General features: G+C 44.6%; 1 protein-coding gene across 1 annotated transcript in view; it reads right to left on the bottom strand.

Moving 5' to 3' along the window:
* Nucleotides 1–567: 567 nt before the first annotated feature.
* Nucleotides 568–22,874, bottom strand: part of LOC130362304 (uncharacterized) — a 101,475-nt gene continuing 79,168 nt past the window's right edge. The window contains exons 4-6 of the mRNA XM_056566592.1: nt 2,047–2,144; nt 1,843–1,989; nt 568–1,522 (exon numbers count right to left, since the gene is read on the bottom strand). Of these exons, the coding sequence (XP_056422567.1) occupies nt 748–1,522; nt 1,843–1,989; nt 2,047–2,144 (1,020 nt within the window). The 3' untranslated portion in view covers nt 568–747. The remainder of the gene's footprint in view (nt 1,523–1,842; nt 1,990–2,046; nt 2,145–22,874) is intronic.

Raw genomic sequence — 22,874 nt, 5'->3', positions numbered from 1 at the left:
ATCTTTATCTTGTTAAAATAGCTTGTGGATGCCTTGTTGCCTGAAAATGGAAAAACATTTTTAGAAAGTGTCATTTGCGGGCTATTTTGTGAAATTAACAATTGCCCTAACAAACCCATTTTGTTGCCAGTGATTTTCTTCTCAAAATGTTATGAGTTAGGGGGTCTGTAAACTTGCTCAGGTCTTTATATTTGGATATTGTGGTTACAACATATCCATGGTCAAGTCTAGTTGATTAAACATGGGAATTGAATGTAGTTGTCAGATTTTAGAATCAATGACATTGTCATTATAATTATTTTCATTCTTACTTACACTATAATCTAATCACCTTGACCATTGATATTTTGTGTCCTGGATATGGGCATATCTCGTCCTTTGAACTATTTTACACACAGGACCTCAGGATGCCATGGTTACTACACACACAATTTTAAAGACATTTGAGTCTAATTTGGTTTGAAGAGTATGACAAGGAAAATACATCTTCAAATCAAGTTGAAACACAATACATAACATTTAATACAGGATATGGTGAAGAAATAATTTAGAAGACATTGAGGCAAATTATAATTTGGATTTTACTACTCAGACTTTTTCCCAACAAAAATACAACACTCAAAATTATGCAGGATACAACATTTACAAAGGGGGAGGCAAGGGAACGGCACCATCAGGAGACAGGAAATAGGAAGTGAAGGCTTCTCTAACCTCTCTCGCTTGTTGGGATGTGCGTCCAGAACCCCATTACCCAGCAGACACACCCCACGCCACATGTTCCTCCTCTTCTAGATCGGGGCTAGCATAGTCCAGAATATAGTTGGGGAGAACACATGTGGCTTTAATGACTGAGTCTACTGTGTCAACATTCAACTGAATAGCAGTGCTCAAGATCCTCCACTTCCCAGCCATGATCCCAAATGCGCACTCCACAAAGCGCCGTGCCCGGGTAAGCCTCTGGTTGAACACTCGCTTACGGTCATCAATTCCCCTTTGTGGGTATGGGCACATGAGGTTCGGCAGAAGGGGGAAAGCCTCATCAGAGACAAAAACATAGGGAAGGGGATTCATGGTACCAGGAAGTGGCTGGGGTGGAGGCAGAGTCACTTGATTTTGAATGACATGGCGACCAAATTCAGAAGACATCAGCACCTGTGAGTCTGTGCTACTGCCATAGGCGCCAACTTCAATAGCCAGAAACTTGTAATGAACATCAGCCACTGCCATCAGGACAACGGAAAAATATTTTTTATAATTGTAGAATCGTGATCCTGTTCCCGGTGGCTGCTGGACACGAATATGCTTCCCGTCGACAGCGCCTAGGCAGTAGGGAAAGTGGGCAACGGACTGAAATCCAGATGCTGCCTGAAGCCATCTCTCCTGGTTTGGACAAGGCAACAAAATTGGCTGCATGTACTGCCAAATCATGGTGCAGGTTTCCTTCACAATCCCACTGATGGTTGATTTGCCCACACGGAACTGCAAATGTAATGAGGCATAACTCTCCCCAGTCACAAGAAATCTAAAATTAAACAAAAAAAAAAAAAACATTCAGGCTACGTTGCCACTTGGCTTTTTTTTCGTCCAGTTTTAGGAAAACTGCCACCGCAGTTTTTGAGCCAAAGCCAGAAGTGCATTCAGAAGGAATAGGACATATAAAGGAAGGAATTCTACTTCTCCTTCCTTCTGGATCCACTTCTGGATTTGGCTCAAAAACTTCAGTGGGAGTTTTACAAAAACTGCCAGAAAAAATGCAAAGTGGAAACGTGGCCTCAAGAGGACAAAATACAATGTTGGCTAATTAAACTACACATAGGAATCCCAAAAATATATTAGATTTACCTCAAGGTGATCAACAGACGCTCCATTGGGGAGATTGCTTTGCGCAAATGTGTGTTGGAACGATGAAGATGTGGTCCAACAATGGCCAAAAGATTATCAAATGCCTCCATTGCCATACGGACAAAATTATAGAATTTCTCCGGAAAACTACAATAGAAATTAACGAACAAACAAAATAAAGACAGGAGACATAAATACACATACCTTCTGAGCTCAGCATAAAGATGACCAATATGACCATGGTCGTCACGCAGCAGATTGATGGGGTGAACCCAATAACGGCGAAGCCTCCTGGCTTCCAACTAAAAACAACATACAAAATGAAAGCTAGTTCACATTGGTCCAACACATGTAAAGTTGATTCCAACATCCCTGAAATTTAAAAAAAAAGTTTGCAAAGATGACGCAAAACATTCACCAAAATGCTCATCAAAGCACGCATCTCAGGGGGTTGCAAGTGTCTAATTGGTGGGTCCTCGGCAGGAATGATTGCAGGACAAGGCAGATGGGACATTATCGGAAATTCTGGTGGTGAAAACGCAGAAAAGAAGCCAAACAACAAGCCACAAGAAGAGTGCAACCTGGATACGGGGCGTGTTTTGTAGGAAGAATGTGGGCTAGTCCAAGAAGCAGTGGGCTGATCATATTTAAATTTCAGACTCAAATTCGGACAGAATTTCCGCATGGAATCCGCTTGCAATCTGCCTACGTTCCGCGTTCAACTAAAAATCTGCAGGGAAATGAGAGTCCCTTTGAACTCAATGGGATCCTGCGGCGGAAATCCGTCTGAAGAAAGAGCACCCCCCTTTCTTCAGGCGGAAACTTTCGAGCGGAAATTCGCAACAGAAATTACAACGGAAAAATTCCGCAGTATGAACAGGTGCACGGAAATCCCATTGACTCACATGTACTTTATAGCCAGCGGAAATTCTAGCGGAAATTTTACGACTGAATTTCTGTCGGAAATTCCGTAGTCTGAACCTAGCCTAACAATTTTGACTTTTTTCAGGTCCCTTATGTACAATCAATTTTAATTTAAGGATGCAATGGAACAAAAGAGGGAAAAAAAACGCCAAGGGGTGAATACTTTTGCAAGGCACTGTAATGCTTGATATCATTGTCTGTATATTAAGCATTTGATGAGCATGTCTTGACAAACACATGAAACAGACTGGCAGGCAGTTATAATAAACCTTGTCATGGATTGTCAATGGGCTTGAGGCATTTGGAAAGAGTGAAAAGTGGGTGAGGTGCCTCCACGAAAGACTGATGAGCATACCTGTTCACGGTCACTTTCCAGTAAATGGTATACATAAATCAAAAATCCATTTACAGCTGTGACTAAAAACAATGTACAAACTGTATTAAGAATGACTAGAAAATACGGCATAATAGCACATAATGTAACTATATTAAATTGCAGTACTTATTGTGAGACGGTATATTAAATTACATGCAGTGCTCCGTGTTTTCCTTTGAGAACAGCATTTTTTTCCATCATCTGGTTAGAATTTCTTTGCCAGTTACAAGCCCCAAGTCTTACCATTTCCTCTGCATGTGTTTTTGTAAAGCAGCAAGAGGACATACTCATTATTTTGCAGGAGTCAGGAATGAGATGCAATTATGGGGCCTATGCACAAAAAGACAGATAACATCTATTTCCCCCCATTCCCTACCTCCTGCATGACATAGAAGGCAGTATATACTTGCAAGAAGCTGATCTGATGAAGTTCTTGAAAAGAACATTAACAGGCTGCTTCAGTTTGTTTATTTAGAAAGAAACCATTGTGTCATTTGGTTTTTCTAAGAAGGTCTGAGAAGCCACAGTTGGCTAAGATATGATGCATTTCAAACATATACAATTTGTGTTCATGTTAAGTGGCTTCACATTGTGCCTGCCTCCCTAAGAATGTATCAAATGCCGACTGCTTGCCAAGATCTTGCCTTCTTTGGACTTAATCTTGACATCTCAGTACAATTTATATCCAGACAGCCAGTGTGCTGGAATGTTTGAACAATTTTGGTAATTTGCCTGAGTTCTGTATTTATGCTTTCTTTGGCATAATACATTAAACTGTGTTCTGTTCTCTGGCTTGCTGATGGGGGTTAATACTGCGTTTTACTAAATAAGTTATACTTTAGCTTTCTGCATATGAATTAACATTTCTGTGCATTTCGTTTTATGTCACATATACAGTACAGACCAAAAGTTTGGACACACCTTTTCATTCAGAGTTTTCTTTATTTCATGACTATGAAAATTGTAGATTCACACTGAAGGCGTTAAAACTATGAATTAACACATGTGGAATTATATACATAACAAAAAAGTGTGAAACAACTGAAAAAATGTCATATTCTAGGTTCTTCAAAGTAGCCACCTTTTGCTTTGATAACTGCTCTGCACACTCTTGGCATTCTCTTCTGGAGATTCAAGAGGCAGTCACCTGAAATGGTTTTCACATCACAGGTGTGCTGGTGTGGAGGAGGAGGTGTGATGGTGTGGGGGTGCTTTGCTGGTGACACTGTTGGGGATTTATTCAAAATTGAAGGCATACTGAACCAGCATGACTACCACAGCATTTTGCAGCGGCATGCTATTCCATCCGGTTTGCATTTAGTTGGACCATCATTTATTTTTCAACAGGACAATGACCCCAAACACACCTCCAGGCTGTGTAATGGCTATTTGACCAAGAAGGAGAGTGATGGGGTGCTGGGCCAGATGATCTGGCCTCCACAGTCACCGGACCTGAACCCAATCGAGATGGTTTGGGGTGAGCTGGACCGCAGAGTGAAGGCAAAAAGGGCCAACAAATGCTAAGCATCTCTGGGAACTCCTTCAAGACTATTGGAAGACCATTTCAGATGACTACCTCTTGAAGCTCATCAAGAGAATGCCAAGAGTGTGCAAAGCAGTAATCAAAGCAAAAGGTGGCTAGAACCTAGAATATGACATATTTTCACACTTTTTTGTTATGTATATAATTCCACATGTGTTAATTCATAGTTTTGATGCCTTCAGTGTGAATCTACAATTTTCATAGTCATGAAAATAAAGAAAACTCTGAATGAGAAGGTGTGTCCAAACTTTTGGTCTGTACTGTATGCACGGCTGTATAAGCATACTGTGTACTGGACCAAAACAACTATGTACACCAAAAAGAAAACGGTACCAGTGCAACATATTATAATCCAACATGAATAAACTTTATTAGATTCTAATAAATGTTTTCATGTTGGATTATAATATGTTGCACTGGTACCTTTTTCTTTTTGGTGTATATGCATTTCATTTTATGTGTAACTAATATATAATAGTTATATAGTATATAATAGTGTAACTAATATATAATAAGTTGCATGATATTTCATAGCATTGATATATTTTTGTTTTACTGTATAAAAAAACAAAAATAATGTTAAAAGTAAACTATATGAATATTTAAAGTTGTTTAGTGTGTAAACAGCAGTCCAACATTCCCAACCATAAACATCTTTGCTAACATCCCTATGAAAACCACATAAATGAAAATTTGTGTGCATTGGGCACAGATTTTGTTGCAAGAATCCCCACCAAAAATGAATATTTAGTGACATTTAACTGACAAAAAAAATGTTAATACACACTGCTTACAGGGAAGGGGAATCTGTCATCAGTTCCATGCTGTCCCAAACAGGGGCGACATAAAACAGGGACAGGCTAGGACCACCCTGTTCCCAGAGTTTTTAAAAGCTATGATTTCTCTGAAATACCGCACCATATGTGTAAAATAAAAGAACCTTTGGTTGTTTCATGCTACTGTGGTTTGGGCCGCATGAAACTGATGACAAGTTCCTTTTAAGAAAATATGCACAGCCTGCCCATCTGCAAAATCTTTATGCAAAGCTGAATTGACTTTAAATGATGCCTCTGTAGGAGAAAAAAGGTATCTGTTAGAGGAGTTATTCGTATTGCAACCCGTTTCATACATAGTTTTTTTCCTTTGCATAAAGGATAAAGAGGTTGTCTGGGGATAATAGAATTTGTTATATATGGCTAGGGCTGCTATAAAAACAAAAAGTGGTGATACTCACCCCTTTACTCAGCCCATTAATCCACCACAGCTGTCCTTCAGATGGCTCCCGGTATACACTCTCCACTGCTTCCTCCTGGTTACTGTTATGTATCGTCCCCACAGGAATGACCCAGCTCAGCCAATAACTGGCTCCGGGGATGTCCTGCCTCAGTGACTGGCTGAATAGGGCAGGTAATGTGGGGACGATGCATCACAGTAACAAGGAAATAGAGGTGAAGAGTGGGGACCAGGAGCCCTCTGATAAATATGGTGTAACTAAAGACTGTCTAGGCCAGTGCTTCCAAACCAGTGTGCCTCCTGCTAGTGCAAGAGAACGACTCCGAGCATGCCTTTGTCCATGCATGCTAAAAGTTGTAGTTTTGCACCAGCTGGAGCCACACTGGTTGAAAAACACGGATCCAGGCTAAGTTTAAACCAACTCTTAGTTGACTTACTTATAACCAGAGTCATGTGGCAAAATTCTGGCACATTTTGGCGCCATCAGGGCCTTTTTCTTTACACTAAAACCACTTGCTCTTACAGAGGCCACCCCTTTTATCGAACACATAAGAAAAGTATCTACAACATGTCAACAACTTACAGTGCAAGACATTTAAGAACAGTGTTTCGGGGCAAATTGCATCAGAATACATTGCATTTGAAATTGTACATCTGGCCCATTGTATTGTACTTGTAGATTTTTTTTTCTAAAAGTATGCAATATGTGGCTCCATCTTTAGGGCTGGGAGAAGGATGGTACAAATAGGTAAAACAATAGGTTGGCTAGGCTAACTTATCCTCATGTAACATACTAGCTCAGATATTCATATATGGCAACATGTTGTTTCATGGTCCATCATTTACTGATCATTTCTATGTTGAGTGTTTTGCATTAAGTAGCCTAAATTTAGAGTTTGATTATTAATTTTAACAATCTAGATGAAACCTTGCCCTCAAGCAGTCTCTTGTAACAACTTTGTTCCAAAATTCCAGGTTATTTCCTATCCACAGTATAAGAGATCACTAGCTGATTGGCAGGGGCCAACTACTTGGAACCACACAGATATCAAATGTCCCCCAAGTGGTGTGGCAGGGTACATGCTCAGCCATTACTCCATTCATTCTCCATGTGACTTCCGAACTTTGCTGAACACTAAAGTAGGCTATGTTTGGAAGTTACATAGACAGCGAATAGAGCAGTGACTGAGAATGCATGCTGCCACTCCATTAACTCAGGTGGAATTTTACCTCATTTTCACCAGCATATAGATCCCACAGATCAGCTAGTTGTAGATAAATTTTAATCTTAGGATAAGCCCTTTAAAGGGTATTTATGAAAAAAGGTCTGGGTGCCAAGACCCCTATTGATCACTAAAACAGGTAAGCATGAAAGAAGTACACCTTGGTACCCACTGCCAGGGGCATAGCTATAGTGGGTGCAGAAGTAGCAGTCGCATCGGGGCCCTGGTGCCTAAGAGGGCCCCAAAGCACATCTGCCCCATAAGTGACCAGTATTAAAATTGGCACATGGGGCCCTGTTGCACATTCTGCATCCCGGCCCAGAAACTACAAGTTATGCCTCTGTCCACAGCATTTTATTGGCTGGAAATAGAGGTAAGCAAAGTAGGAGAATATGTTGAAGCGTCTCAAACACTTGACGTGAGCACATTCAATTTTAAAATGACTAAAAAAGATTAAATGCACATGCACCAGTCACAAGGATAGGATCCTGCATAGTAAACACCAGGGGAGCCCAGCAATGCAATAGCAAGTCTGAAAACCTGGCTACAGCAATAATATACAGTAAAGTACATACCAGAGACAGAAATATATAATGCCAACGGGTCACCACAACCAGGAGCGTAGCTATAAAGGTAGCAATCGCACCGGGGCCCTGGTGCCTAAGGGGGCCCCAAAGCACATCTTCCCCATAAGAGACCAGCTTCAAGCTACGGCTCTGACCACAACCCACCCCAAACTCCAACATGTATTTTGCCCCTACGGATTCCTCAGATGTTCTTGTAACACTAACTACCATCCATACTTTGAAAGTCATCAGCATTCTGTCATGATGTTCCAGAATAGTGTCTCTTAACAAGCATATCTCAAAGATTGTTAGATGTCCAATAGGTAATTTTGAGAACATGCTGGTAAACTTTTTGATAAAGTTTCATCAACCAACAAAACAGGTAAAAAAGTATCCAGCACGGATCTTTTGTTCTCTAATGTTAAAGGGGTACTCCACTGGAAAACATTTTCTTTTAAATCAACTGGTGCCAGAAAGTTAAACAGATTTATAAATTACTTCTGTTAAAAAATCCCAATCCTTCTAGTATTATCAGCTGCTGTATAATACAGAGGAAGTTTTTTTTCTTTTTGAATTTGTTTTCTGTCTGACCACAGTGCTCTCTGCTGACACATCTGTCCATGTCAGGAACTGTCCAGAGTGTGAGCAAATCCCCATAGCAATCCTCTCTTGCTCTGGACAGTTCCTGACATGGACAGTGGTGTCAGGAGAGAGCACTTGTGTTCAGGCAGAAAGGAAATTCAAAAAGAAAAGAACTTCCTGTGGAGCATATAGCAGCTGATAAGTACTGGAACGGTTGGGATTTTTTAACCCCTTGAGGACCGGGGGGTTTTCCGTTTTTGCATTTTCGTTTTTTGCTCCTTGCCTTTAAAAAATCATAACATTTTGCACCAAAAAATCCATATGATTGCTTATTTTTTGCACCACCAATTCTACTTTGTAATGACATCAGTCATTTTGCCCAAAAATCTACGGTGAAACGGAAAAAAAATCATTGTGCGACAAAATTGAAAAAAAAAAACGCCGTTTTGTAAATTTTGGGGGCTTCCGTTTCTACGCAGTACATTTTTCGGTAAAAATGACACCTTATCTTTATTTTGTAGGTCCATACGATTAAAATTATACCCTACTTATATAGGTTTGATTTTGTCGGACTTCTGGAAAAAATCATAACTGCATGCAGGAAAATTAATACGTTTAAAATTGTCATTTTCTGACCCCTATAACTTTTTTATTTTTCCGTGTATGGGGCGGTATGAGGGCTCATTTTTTGCGCCGTGATCTGAAGATTTTAACGTTACCATTTTTGCATTGATAGGACTTATTGATCGTTAAATGATATAAAAAGTGACCAAAAATGCACTATTTTGGACTTTGGAATTTGTTTGCGCGTACGCCATTGACCGAGCGTTTTAATTAACAATATATTTTTATAATTCGGACATTTCCGCACACGGTGATAACATATATGTTTATGCTTATTTTTATTTACACTGTGTTTTTTTTTTATGGAAAAAGGGGGGTGATTCAAACTTTTAATGATCTTTATTCACTTATTTTTTTCACTTTTTTTTGCAGTGTTATAGCTCCCATAAGGACCTATAACACTGCAAACACTGATCTTTATCATTGATCACTGGTTTCTCATAGGAAACCAGTGATCGATGATTCTGCCGCTTGACTGCTCATGCCTGGATCTCAGGCACTGAGCAGTCATTCGGCAATCGGACAGCGAGGAGGCAGGTAGGGACCCTCCCGCTGTCCTGTAAGCTGTTCGGGATGCCGTGATTTCGCCGCAGCTATCCCGAACAGCCCACTGAGTTAACCGGCAGTTTTTACTTTCACTTTTAGCCGCGTGGCTCAGCTCTGAGCACGCGGCTAAAGGGTTAATAGCGCGCGGCGCCGCGATCGGCACTGTGCGCTATTAGCGGCGGGTCCCGGCTTCACTATGATGCCAGGCTCACCGTGATATGATGCGGGGTTACCGTGTAACCCCGCGTTATATCACGGGAGCAGGACCAAGGACGTACCTGTACGTCCTTGGTCCTTAAGGGGTTAATAGAAGCAATTTACAAATATGTTTAACTTTCTGGCATCAGTTGACTTAAAAGAAAATGTTTTCCAGTGGAGTACCCCTTTAACCGTGCATACAAACATACTGGTTCAGGATCATTTGGAAGTCTTCTTCCTGGTTGAAAGTAATAATGCTCTGTCCCTTGTCTTAGCTCTCATATTACCAGCTAATATAGCACTTTTGTTGTAACCCCTTTCCAGAAACCTGAAAGATAAGGCTTTAGCTTGGTATTCAAATGCATAATTGGTTATGCAGATTCTCTTCATCTTTAACCTCTTAAGGACCAGGCACGTACTCATACGTCCGTGGGAATTTCGGTCCCTGCCGCGCGCCGGGCGGGGACTGGACCGTGGTGACTGCTGATATCTATCAGCAGGCACCCCGCGCAAATGCCCCCCATGTCGGCGATTGGCACAAATCGCAAGTGAATTCACACTTGCGATTTGCGCAATTCCGGGTCATTACGGGTCTATGGTGACCCGGAATATAAGGGGGATCGCGGGTGTCTAAGACACCCACAATCCCCCTGAAGAGATAGGAGTGAGGTGGCAGGGGTGCCACCCCTCCTATCCCTGCTATTGGTGGTCTAGACGCGACCACCAATAGCAGATCGGGGGCGGGGGGTTAACTTTCGTTTTCACCGTCCTGCCCACCCACAATAGGTGGGGCAGAACGGGGAAAGTACAGAGGACCGGCGTCGGAGTCCACTTACCGATCTGCGGAGGCTCGGAGATCGGCGGGCGGCGATGTTATGCAGCAGGTTCCCTGGATCCGACGGAAGCCGGTAAGTTGCCTAGCAACATCTGGAGGGCTGCAGTCCGAGACCACTATATAGTTATCTCTATACTGTAGCACTCCCGATGTTGCAAAACTACAACTCCCAGCATGCCCAGACAGCTGTTTGGGCATGCTGGGAGTTGTAGTTTTGCAACAGCTGGAGGGCTACAGTTTGAGACCACTATATGGTAGTCTCTGAACTATAGCCCTCCAGATCTTGCAAAACTACAACTCCTAGCATGCCCACACAACTGTTTGCTGTCTGGGCAAGCTGGGATTTGTAGTTTTGCAGCATCTGGAGGGCCACAATTTGCAGTGGTCTCTATACTGTAGCTCTCCAGATGTTGCAAAACAGCATGCTGGGAGTTGTAGTTGCGATCCCTCCAGCTGTTGCATAACTACATCTCCCAGCATGCCCTTAGGTGATCAGTACATGCTGGGAGTTGTAGTTTTGCAACAGCTGGAGGCACACATGTTGGAAAATATTGAGTTAGATAACAGAACCTAACCGAAGGTTTTCCAACCAGTGCCTCCAGCTGTTGCAAAAGTACAACCCCCATCATGCACGGCCTGTCAGTACATGCTGGGAGTTGTAGTTTTGAAACAGCTGGAGGTTTGCCCCCCCCCCCCATGTGAACGTACAGGGTAAATTCACACGGGAAGGCTTACAGTAAGTTTTCTGCTTCAAATCTGAGCTGCGGCAAATTTTTCGCCGCAGCGCAAACTCCTAGCAGGGAACTCACTGTAAACCTCCGCCAGTGTGAATGTACCCTAAAAACACTACACTATACTACACTAACACATAATAAAGGGTAAAACACAACATATACACCCCCTTACACTGTCCCCGCCCCCCAATAAAAATGTAAAACGTATTGTACGGCAGTGTTTCCAAAACGGAGCCTCCAGCTATTGCAAAACAACAACTCCCAGCATTTCTGGACAGCCACTGACTGTCCAGGCATGCTGGGAGTTTAGCAACACCTGGAGGCACCCTGTTTGGGAATCACTGGCGTAGAATACCCCTATGTCCACCCCTATGCAATCCCTAATTTAGTCCTCAAATGCGCATGGCGCTCTCTCACTTCGGAGACCTGTCGTATTTCAAGGAAACAGTTGGGGTCTACACCAGCCTGTTAGTGTAAACTTTTTTACACTAACATGCTGGTGTTGCCCTTTACTTTTTATTTTCACAAGAGGTAAAAGGAAAAAAAGACCCCCAAAATTTGTAACGCAATTTCTCCTGAGTACGTAAATACCCCAGATGTGGGCGTAAAATGATCTGCGGGCGCATAACAAGGCTCAAGAGTGAGAGCGCACTATGTACATTTGAAGCCTAAATTGGTAATTTGCACAGGGGTGGCTAATTTTACAGCGGTTCTGACATAAACAAAAAAAAAAAATACCAACATATTTTGGAAACTACACACCTCACGGAATGTAACAAGGGGTATAGTGCGCCTGAAAACCCCACAGGTGTTTGACAAATTTCCGTTAAAGTTGGATGGAAAAATGAAAAAAATTATTTTTTTTCACTAAAATGCTGGTGTTACCCTAAATTTTTCATTTTCACAAGGGAAAATAGGAAAAGAGCCCCCCAAAATTTGTAACCCCATTTCTTCTGAGTAAGAAAATACCTCAAATGTGGACGTAAAGTGCTCGGCGGGCGAACTACAATGCTCAGAATAGAAGGAGCGCCATTGGGATATTGAAGAGAAAATGTGTCCGGAATTGAAGGCCACGTGTGTTTACAAAGCTCCCATAGTGCCAGAACAATGGACCCCCCAACATGTGACCCCATTTTGGAAACGAAACCCCTCACGTAATGTAATAAGGAGTACAGTGAGCATTTACACCCCACAGGTGTCTGACAGATTTTTGGAACAGTGGTCCGTGAAAATGAAAATTTTTATTTTTCATTTGCTCAGCCCACTGTTCCAAAGATCGGTCAAATGCCAGTGGGGTGTAAATACTCACTGCACCCCTTATTAAATTCTGGGAGGGGTGTAGTTTCCAAAGTGGGGTCATATGTGGGGGGGTCCACTGTTCTGGCACCACGGGGGGCTTTGTAAACGCACATGGCCCCTGACTACAATTCCAAACAAATTCACTCTTCGAAAGCTCAATGGTGCTCCTCCTCTTCTGAGCATTGTAGTTCGACTGCAGGGCACTTGACGTCCACACATGGGGTATTTCCATACTCAGAAGAAATGGGGTTACAAATTTTGGGGGGTATTTTCTGCTATTAACCCGTGCAAAAAATGTGAAATTTGGGGGGGAAGCACATTATTTTTTTTTTTAACATATGCAAAAGTCGTGAAACCCCTGTGGGGTATTAAGGCTCACTTAATTCCTTTTTACGTTCCTCAAGGGGTCTAGTTTCCAAAATGGTATGGCATGTGTTTTTTTTTTTTATTGCTGTTCTGGCACTATACGGGCTTCCTAAATGCAACATGCCCCCCAAAAACCATTTCAGAAAAACGTACTCTCCAAAATCCCCTTGTCGCTCCTTCGCTTCTGAGCCCTCTACTGCGCCTGCCGAACACTTTACATAGACATATGAGGTATGTCCTTACTCGAGAGAAATTGGGCTACAAAAACAAGTATAAATTTTCTCCTTTTACCCCTTGTAAAAATAAAAAAATTGGGTCTACAAGAACATGCAAGTGTAAAAAATGAAGATTGTGAATTTTCTCCTTCACTTTGCTGCTATTCCTGTGAAACACCTAAAGGGTTAAAACGCTGACTGAATGTCATTTTGAATACTTTGGGGGGTGCAGTTTTTATAATGGGGTCATTTGTGGGGTATTTCTAATATGAAGACCCTTCAAATCCACTTCAAACCTGAACTGGTCACTGAAAAATAGTGAGTTTGAAAATTTTGTGAAAAATTGGAAAATTGCTGCTGAACTTTGAAGCCCTCTGGTGTCTTCCAAAAGTAAAAACTTGTCAATTTTATGATGCAAACATAAAGTAGACATATTGTGTATGTGGATCAAAAAACTTTTTATTTGGAATATCCATTTTCCTTACAAGCAGAGAGCTTCAAAGTTAGAAAAATGCAAAATTTTCAATTTTTTCTTCAAATTTTGGGATTTTTCACCACGAAAGGATGCAAGTTACCACTAAAATTTACCACCATGTTAAAGTAGAATATGTCACGAAAAAACAATCTCGGAATCAGAATGATAACTAAAAGCATTCCAGAGTTATTAATGTTTAAACTGACAGTGGTCAGATGTTCAAAAAACGCTCTGGTCCTAAGGTGTAAAATGGCCTGGTCCTTAACCCCTTAAGGACTCAGGGTTTTACCGTTTTTGCACTTTCATTTTTTTCTCCTTACCTTTTAAAAATCATAACCCTTTCAATTTTCCACCTAAAAATCCATATTATGGCTAATTTTTTGCATCGCCAATTTTACTTTGCAGTGACATTAGTCATTTTACCCAAAAATGCACGGTGAAACGGAAAAAAAAAATCATTGTGCGACAAAATCGAAGAAAAAACGCCATTTTGTAACTTTTGGGGGCTTCCGTTTCTACGCAGTGCACATTTCGGTAAAAATTATACCTTATCATTATTCTGTAGGTCCACACGGTTAAAATGATACCCTACTTATATAGGTTTGATTTTGTCGCACTTCTGGAAAAAATCATAACTACATGCAGGAAAATGTATACGTTTAAAAATGTCATCTTCTGACCCCTATAACTTTTATATTTTTCCACGTACAGGGCGGTATGAGGACTCATTTTTTGCGCTGTGATCTGAAGTTTTTATTGGTATGATTTTTGTTTTGATCAGACTTTTTGATCACTTTTTATTCATTTTTTTAATGGTATAAAAAGTGACCAAAATACGCTTTTTGGACTTTGGAATTTTTTTTGCGCGTACGCCATTGACCGTGCGGTTTAATTAATTATATATTTTTATAGTTCAGGCGATACCACATATGTTTATTTTTATTTTTTTTACACTGTTTTATTTTTTTTATGGGAAAAGGGGGGTGATTCAAACTTTTATTAGGAAAGGGGTTAAATGACCTTTATTAACACTTTTTTTTTACATTTTTTTTGCAGTGTTACAGGTCCCATAGGGACCTGTAACACTGCACACACTGATCTCCTATTCTGATCAGTGGCGTGTATTAACACGCCTGTGATCAGCGTTATCGGCGCTTGACTGCTCCTGCCTGGATCTCAGGCACGGAGCAGTCATTCGCTGATCGGACACCGAGGAGGCAGGTAAGGGCCCTCCCGGTGTCCTGTCAGCTGTTCGGGACGCCGCGATTTCACCGCGGCGGTCCCGAACAGCCCGACTGAGCAGCCGGGTCACTTTCACTTTCACTTTAGAAGCGGCAGTCAGCTTTGACCGCCGCTTCTAAAGAGTTAATACCGCACATCGCCGCGATCGGCGATGTGTGGTATTAGCCGCAGGTCCCGGCCGTTGATGAGCGCCGGGACCGACGACGTCCTGCGTCGTTAAGGGGTTAAAGACTGTTCATCAGGAATGTTATTTAGCAAATGTTTAAATGGGCACTGTCAGATACAATAACCTTTGATATTTTATAAAGCATGCAAAAACAATATGTTTTGCAATTGCTTTCATCAGAAAATGTTCAGCATTTTATACTGAAAAAGCCAGTCAAAAAAGTGGCCACTAGGGGTCCCTGTTACGCCGAGCGCTCCGGGTCCCCGCTCCTCCCCGGAGCGCTCGCTACACTTCCCTCACTGCAGCGCCCCGGTCGGTTCCACGGACCCGGGGCGCTGCGTTACCACCTCCGGCCGGGATGCGATTCGCGATGCGGGTAGCGCCCGCTCGCGATGCGCACCCCGGCTCCCGTACCTTACTCGCTCCCCGTCAGTTCTGTCCCGGCGCGCGCGGCCCCGCTCCCTAGGGCGCGCGCGCGCCGGGTCTTTGCGATTTAAAGGGCCACTGCACCGCTGATTGGTGCAGTGGTTCCAATTAGTGTTACACCTGTGCACTTCCCTATATCACCTCACTTCCCCTTCACTCCCTCGCCGGATCTTGTTGCCCTAGTGCCAGTGAAAGCGTTCCTTGTGTGTTCCTTGCCTGTGATTCCAGACCTTCTGCCGTTGCCCCTGACTACGATCCTTGCTGCCTGCCCCGACCTTCTGCTACGTCCGACCTTGCTTCTGTCTACTCCCTTGTACCGCGCTATCTTCAGCAGCCAGAGAGGTTGAGCCGTTGCTAGGGGATACGACCTGGTCACTACCGCCGCAGCAAGACCATCCCGCTTTGCGGCGGGCTCTGGTGAAAACCAGTAGTGACTTAGAACCGATCCTCTAGCACGGTCCACGCCAATCCCTCTCTGGCACAGAGGATCCACTACCTGCCAGCCGGCATCGTGACAGTAGATCCGGCCATGGATCCCGCTGAAGTTCCTCTGCCAGTTGTCGCTGACCTCACCACGGTGGTCGCCCAGCAGTCACAACAGATTGCGCAACAAGGCCAACAGCTGTCTCAACTGACTGTTATGCTACAACAGTTACTACCACAGCTCCAGCAATCATCTCCTCCGCCAGCTCCTGTACCTCCTCCGCAGCGAGTGGCCGCTTCTGGAATACGACTATCCTTGCCGGATAAATTTGATGGGGACTCTAAGTTTTGCCGTGGCTTTCTTTCCCAATGTTCATTACACTTGGAGATGATGTCGGACCAGTTCCCCACTGAAAGGTCTAAGGTGGCTTTCGTAGTCAGCCTGCTGTCTGGAAAAGCCCTGGCTTGGGCCACACCGCTCTGGGACCGCAATGACCCCGTCACTGCCTCTGTACACTCCTTCTTCTCGGAAATTCGAAGTGTCTTTGAGGAACCTGCCCGAGCCTCTTCTGCTGAGACTGCCCTGTTGAACCTGGTCCAGGGTAATTCTTCCGTTGGCGAGTATGCCGTACAGTTCCGTACCCTTGCTTCAGAATTATCCTGGAATAATGAGGCACTCTGCGCGACCTTTAAAAAAGGCCTATCCAGCAACATTAAAGATGTTCTGGCCGCACGAGAAATCCCTGCTAACCTACATGAACTCATCCATCTTGCCACTCGCATTGACATGCGTTTTTCCGAACGGCGTCAGGAGCTCCGCCAGGATATGGACTCTGTTCGCACGAGGCGTTTCTTCTCCCCGGCTCCTCTCTCCTCTGGTCCCCTGCAATCTGTTCCTGTGCCTCCCGCCGTGGAGGCTATGCAGGTCGACCGGTCTCGTCTGACACCCCAAGAGAGGACACGACGCCGCATGGAGAATCTCTGCCTGTACTGTGCTAGTACCGAACACTTCCTGAAGGATTGTCCTATCCGTCCTCCCCGCCTGGAAAGACGTCCGCTGACTCCGCACAAAGGTGAGACAGTCCTTGATGTCTACTCTGCTTCTCCACGTCTTACTGTGCCTGTGCGGATGTCTGCCTCTGCCTTCTCCTTCTCTGCTGTGGCCTTCTTGGACTCTGGATCTGCAGGAAATTTCATCTTAGCCTCTCTCGTCAACAGGTTCAACATCCCGGTGACCAGTCTCGCCAGACCCCTCTACATCAATTGTGTAAACAATGAAAGATTGGACTGTACTATACGTTTCCGCACGGAGCCCCTTCTAATGTGCATCGGATCTCATCACGAGAGGATTGAACTGTTGGTCCTCCCCAATTGCACTTCTGAAATCCTTCTTGGACTTCCCTGGCTTCAACTCCATTCCCCAATCCTGGATTGGTCCACTGGGGAGATCAAGAGTTGGGGGCCCTCTTGTTCCAAGGACTGCTTAAAACCGGTTCCCAGTAAACCTTGCCGTGTCCCTGTGCTTCCTCATGTAACCGGTCTCCCTAAGGCCTATATGGACTTTGCGGACGTTTTTTGCAAAAAACAAGCTGAGACTCTACCTCCTCACAGGCCTTATGATTGTCCCATTGACCTCCTCCCGGGCACTACTCCACCCCGGGGCAGAATCTATCCTCTGTCCGTCCCAGAGACTCTTGCCATGTCTGAATACGTCCAAGAAAATTTAAAAAAGGGCTTTATCCGTAAATCCTCCTCTCCTGCCGGAGCCGGATTTTTCTTTGTGTCCAAAAAAGATGGCTCTCTACGTCCTTGCATTGACTACCGCGGTCTTAATAAAATCACGGTTAAGAACCGCTACCCCCTACCCCTCATCTCTGAACTCTTTGATCGTCTCCAAGGTGCCCATATTTTTACCAAACTGGACTTAAGAGGTGCTTATAATCTCATCCGCATCAGAGAGGGGGATGAATGGAAAACGGCATTTAACACCAGAGATGGACACTTTGAGTATCTGGTCATGCCCTTTGGTCTATGCAACGCCCCTGCCGTCTTCCAAGACTTTGTTAATGAAATTTTTCGTGATCTACTATACTCCTGTGTTGTTGTATATCTGGACGATATCCTGATTTTTTCTGCCAATCTTGAAGAACACCGCCAGCATGTCCGTATGGTTCTTCAGAGACTTCGTGATAATCAACTCTATGCCAAAATAGAGAAATGTCTGTTTGAATGCCAATCTCTTCCTTTTCTAGGATACTTGGTCTCTGGCCAGGGACTACAAATGGACCCAGATAAACTCTCTGCCGTCTTAGATTGGCCACGCCCCTCCGGACTCCGTGCCATCCAACGTTTTTTGGGGTTCGCCAATTATTACAGGCAATTTATTCCACATTTTTCTACCATTGTGGCTCCTATTGTGGCTTTAACAAAAAAAAATGCCGATCCCAAGTCTTGGCCTCCTCAAGCGGAAGACGCCTTTAAACGACTCAAGTCTGCCTTTTCTTCGGCTCCCGTGCTCTCCAGACCTGACCCATCTAAACCCTTCCTATTGGAGGTTGATGCCTCCTCAGTGGGAGCTGGAGCTGTCCTTCTACAAAAAAACTCTTCCGGGCATGCTGTTACTTGTGGTTTTTTTTCCAGGACCTTCTCTCCGGCGGAGAGGAACTACTCCATCGGGGATCGAGAGCTTCTAGCCATTAAATTAGCACTTGAGGAATGGAGGCATCTGCTGGAGGGATCAAGATTTCCAGTTATTATTTACACCGATCACAAGAACCTCTCCTACCTCCAGTCTGCCCAACGGCTGAATCCTCGTCAGGCCAGGTGGTCTCTGTTCTTTGCCCGATTTAATTTTGAAATTCACTTTCGGCCTGCTGATAAAAACATTAGGGCCGATGCTCTCTCTCGTTCCTCAGATGCCTCTGAAATTGAACTCTCTCCTCAACACATCATTCCTCCTGACTGCCTGATTTCCACTTCTCCAGCCTCCATCAGGCAAACTCCTCCAGGAAAGACCTTTGTTTCTCCACGCCAACGCCTTGGGATCCTCAAATGGGGTCACTCCTCCCATCTCGCAGGTCATGCGGGCATCAAGAAATCTGTGCAACTCATCTCTCGCTTCTATTGGTGGCCGACTCTAGAGACTGATGTGGTGGACTTTGTGCGAGCCTGCACTATCTGTGCCCGGGATAAGACTCCTCGCCAGAAGCCCGCTGGTTTTCTTCATCCTCTACCTGTCCCCGAACAACCTTGGTCTCTGATTGGTATGGATTTTATTACTGACTTACCCCCATCCCATGGCAACACTGTTATTTGGGTGGTCGTTGATCGATTCTCCAAAATGGCACATTTCATCCCTCTTCCTGGTCTTCCTTCAGCGCCTCAGTTGGCTAAACAATTTTTTGTACACATTTTTCGTCTTCACGGGTTGCCTACACAGATCGTCTCGGATAGAGGCGTCCAATTTGTGTCTAAATTCTGGAGGGCTCTCTGTAAACAACTCAAGATTAAATTAAATTTTTCTTCTGCATACCATCCTCAATCCAATGGACAAGTAGAGAGAATTAACCAGATCTTGGGTGACTATTTACGACATTTTGTTTCCTCCCGCCAGGATGACTGGGCAGATCTTCTACCTTGGGCCGAATTCTCGTATAATTTCAGAATCTCTGAATCTTCCTCCAAATCTCCGTTTTTCGTGGTGTACGGCCGTCACCCTCTTCCCCCCCTCCCTACCCCCTTGCCCTCTGGTCTGCCCGCTGTGGATGAAATTTCTCGTGATCTTTCCACCATATGGAAAGAGACCCAAAATTCTCTCTTACAGGCTTCTTCTCGCATGAAGAGATTCGCAGATAAGAAAAGAAGAGCTCCTCCCATTTTTTCCCCTGGAGACAAGGTATGGCTCTCCGCTAAATATGTCCGTTTCCGTGTCCCGAGCTATAAGTTGGGACCACGCTATCTTGGTCCTTTTAAAGTTTTGTGTCAAATTAATCCTGTCTCTTACAAACTTCTTCTTCCTCCTTCTCTTCGTATCCCTAATGCCTTTCACGTCTCTCTTCTTAAACCTCTCATCCTCAACCGTTTTTCTCCTAAATCTGTTCCTCCCACTCCTGTTTCCGGCTCCTCGGACATCTTCTCTGTTAAAGAGATTTTGGCCTCTAAAAAGGTCAGGGGAAGAACTTTTTTTTTAGTGGATTGGGAGGGTTGTGGTCCAGAAGAGAGGTCCTGGGAACCTGAGGACAATATCCTGGACAAAAGTCTGATCCTCAGGTTCTCAGGCCCCAAGAAGAGGGGGAGACCCAAGGGGGGGGGTACTGTTACGCCGAGCGCTCCGGGTCCCCGCTCCTCCCCGGAGCGCTCGCTACACTTCCCTCACTGCAGCGCCCCGGTCGGTTCCACGGACCCGGGGCGCTGCGTTACCACCTCCGGCCGGGATGCGATTCGCGATGCGGGTAGCGCCCGCTCGCGATGCGCACCCCGGCTCCCGTACCTTACTCGCTCCCCGTCAGTTCTGTCCCGGCGCGCGCGGCCCCGCTCCCTAGGGCGCGCGCGCGCCGGGTCTTTGCGATTTAAAGGGCCACTGCACCGCTGATTGGTGCAGTGGTTCCAATTAGTGTTACACCTGTGCACTTCCCTATATCACCTCACTTCCCCTTCACTCCCTCGCCGGATCTTGTTGCCCTAGTGCCAGTGAAAGCGTTCCTTGTGTGTTCCTTGCCTGTGATTCCAGACCTTCTGCCGTTGCCCCTGACTACGATCCTTGCTGCCTGCCCCGACCTTCTGCTACGTCCGACCTTGCTTCTGTCTACTCCCTTGTACCGCGCTATCTTCAGCAGCCAGAGAGGTTGAGCCGTTGCTAGGGGATACGACCTGGTCACTACCGCCGCAGCAAGACCATCCCGCTTTGCGGCGGGCTCTGGTGAAAACCAGTAGTGACTTAGAACCGATCCTCTAGCACGGTCCACGCCAATCCCTCTCTGGCACAGAGGATCCACTACCTGCCAGCCGGCATCGTGACAGTCCCCCTGCCTCCAGGGATACATACCAGTCCTGCAGTTTCCAGTCGTCATCGACATGTCATGGACACCATGAGTGATTGACAGGGCTGCAGGCAGGTCCATAGCTGCTGTGCTCTAAGAGCAGAGGGAGGGGGAGGAGTCATCACAGTGAGGAGAAGAGAGGGACACGCCCGATACCTCTGCATGGACAGAAACCTCACAGAGCAAATTATGGTAAGTAAATAAAGGTAACTCTGAGAGAAATATAGATTGTAGACACAAATAAATTATATGTACACGATCAGGATGGGGGGGGGGTCTGACAGGTACGCTTTAAGGTGGAAAGATCTCACATGAAGGAGAGTTTTGGCTGCTATCTCTTTTTTAAAGGGGTACTCTGCTGGAAAACATTTTCTTTTAAATCAACTGGCACCAGAAAGATAAACAGATTTGTAAATGACTTCTGTTAAAAAATCTTAATCCTTCCAGTACTTATCAGCTGCTGTATAATAGAGAAGTTCTCTACTGACACCTCTGGCCATTTTAGGAACTGTCCAGAGTAGGAGCAAATGCCCATAGCAAACCTCTCCTGCTCTGGACAGTTCCTGACACGGACATAGGTGTCAGCAGAGAGTACTGTGGTCAGGCAGAAAGGAAATTCAAAAAGAAAATAACTTCCTGTGCATTATACAACAGCTGATAAGTACTGGAAGGATTGGGATCTTTTAATAGAAGTAATTTACAAATCTATAAGGAAAAAAAGGGGGGGTACCAAATGCCTCTAGACTAATACCATAAAATGGTACATGATGATGAAATTACAGAAAAAATAATAAATAATAAATCGGACTGTGCTTCACTTTAAATGATGTACAAATTTAATATAAAAAATACAAATAGGACATAAAATAAATAATACAAATCTAATACATAAATGCCTCCTACCACAGGGCCCTTGTGGGGAGGTATGATATTTGAATACAAAGCATATATTAAAAAATGTTTTAAAAATATAGCATGTGAATTACGTTCTACCGCTATCTCAATATATTGTAAACCGACATAGTGTACTTTTGTGCGGTACACTCCGTTCTCATGTGGTTTAGAACAGTTCACAAAGTGATATAGTTACCAACTCCTCAGGGTGGTTTTGGCTGGACGTCCGAGAGATGGATATATGAGGGCTGTGTCCAGCGCTAGCGTGCGCTTACGGTGACGGGCCCGGATGCCACAGGCCAAAAAGGTCACCGGTCACGGAATAATTGCAGGCTCGATGGCAGATGTAGTGGAGGCTGTATCCAGCGCTGGCATGCGCTTGCGGTGACGGGCCCGGTTGCCGCAGGCCGAAGAAAAGTCACCGATCACGGAGTGGCTCCGGAGATGTAGATATACTCGGAGATATATGGATCTTGCTCCGGAAACAAGGAAAGAAAAGCCTCGTGGAAGATCTCTCGGCGTCTGGTGGAATGGCGGATGAATTACAGCCAGGTGTAAAATCAGCAGGTGATGGAGTTGTGTCGGAGGTAAATGATGGCGGTTTGTGGATTGCGGTAGTCATGCGATAAATATTTCTTTCTTTTTTTTTTAGAGAAAGAAATATTTATCGCATGACTACCGCAATCCACAAACCGCCATCATTTACCTCCGACACAACTCCATCACCTGCTGATTTTACACCTGGCTGTAATTCATCCGCCATTCCACCAGACGCCGAGAGATCTTCCACGAGGCTTTTCTTTCCTTGTTTCCGGAGCAAGATCCATATATCTCCGAGTATATCTACATCTCCGGAGCCACTCCGTGATCGGTGACTTTTCTTCGGCCTGCGGCAACCGGGCCCGTCACCGCAAGCGCATGCCAGCGCTGGATACAGCCTCCACTACATCTGCCATCGAGCCTGCAATTATTCCGTGACCGGTGACCTTTTTGGCCTGTGGCATCCGGGCCCGTCACCGTAAGCGCACGCTAGCGCTGGACACAGCCCTCATATATCCATCTCTCGGACGTCCAGCCAAAACCACCCTGAGGAGTTGGTAACT

The sequence above is a fragment of the Hyla sarda genome, chromosome 1 (genome assembly GCF_029499605.1).
Source record: "Hyla sarda isolate aHylSar1 chromosome 1, aHylSar1.hap1, whole genome shotgun sequence".
NCBI classification, from domain to species: domain Eukaryota; kingdom Metazoa; phylum Chordata; class Amphibia; order Anura; family Hylidae; genus Hyla; species Hyla sarda.
This window is presented reverse-complemented; position numbering and strand designations above follow the sequence as displayed.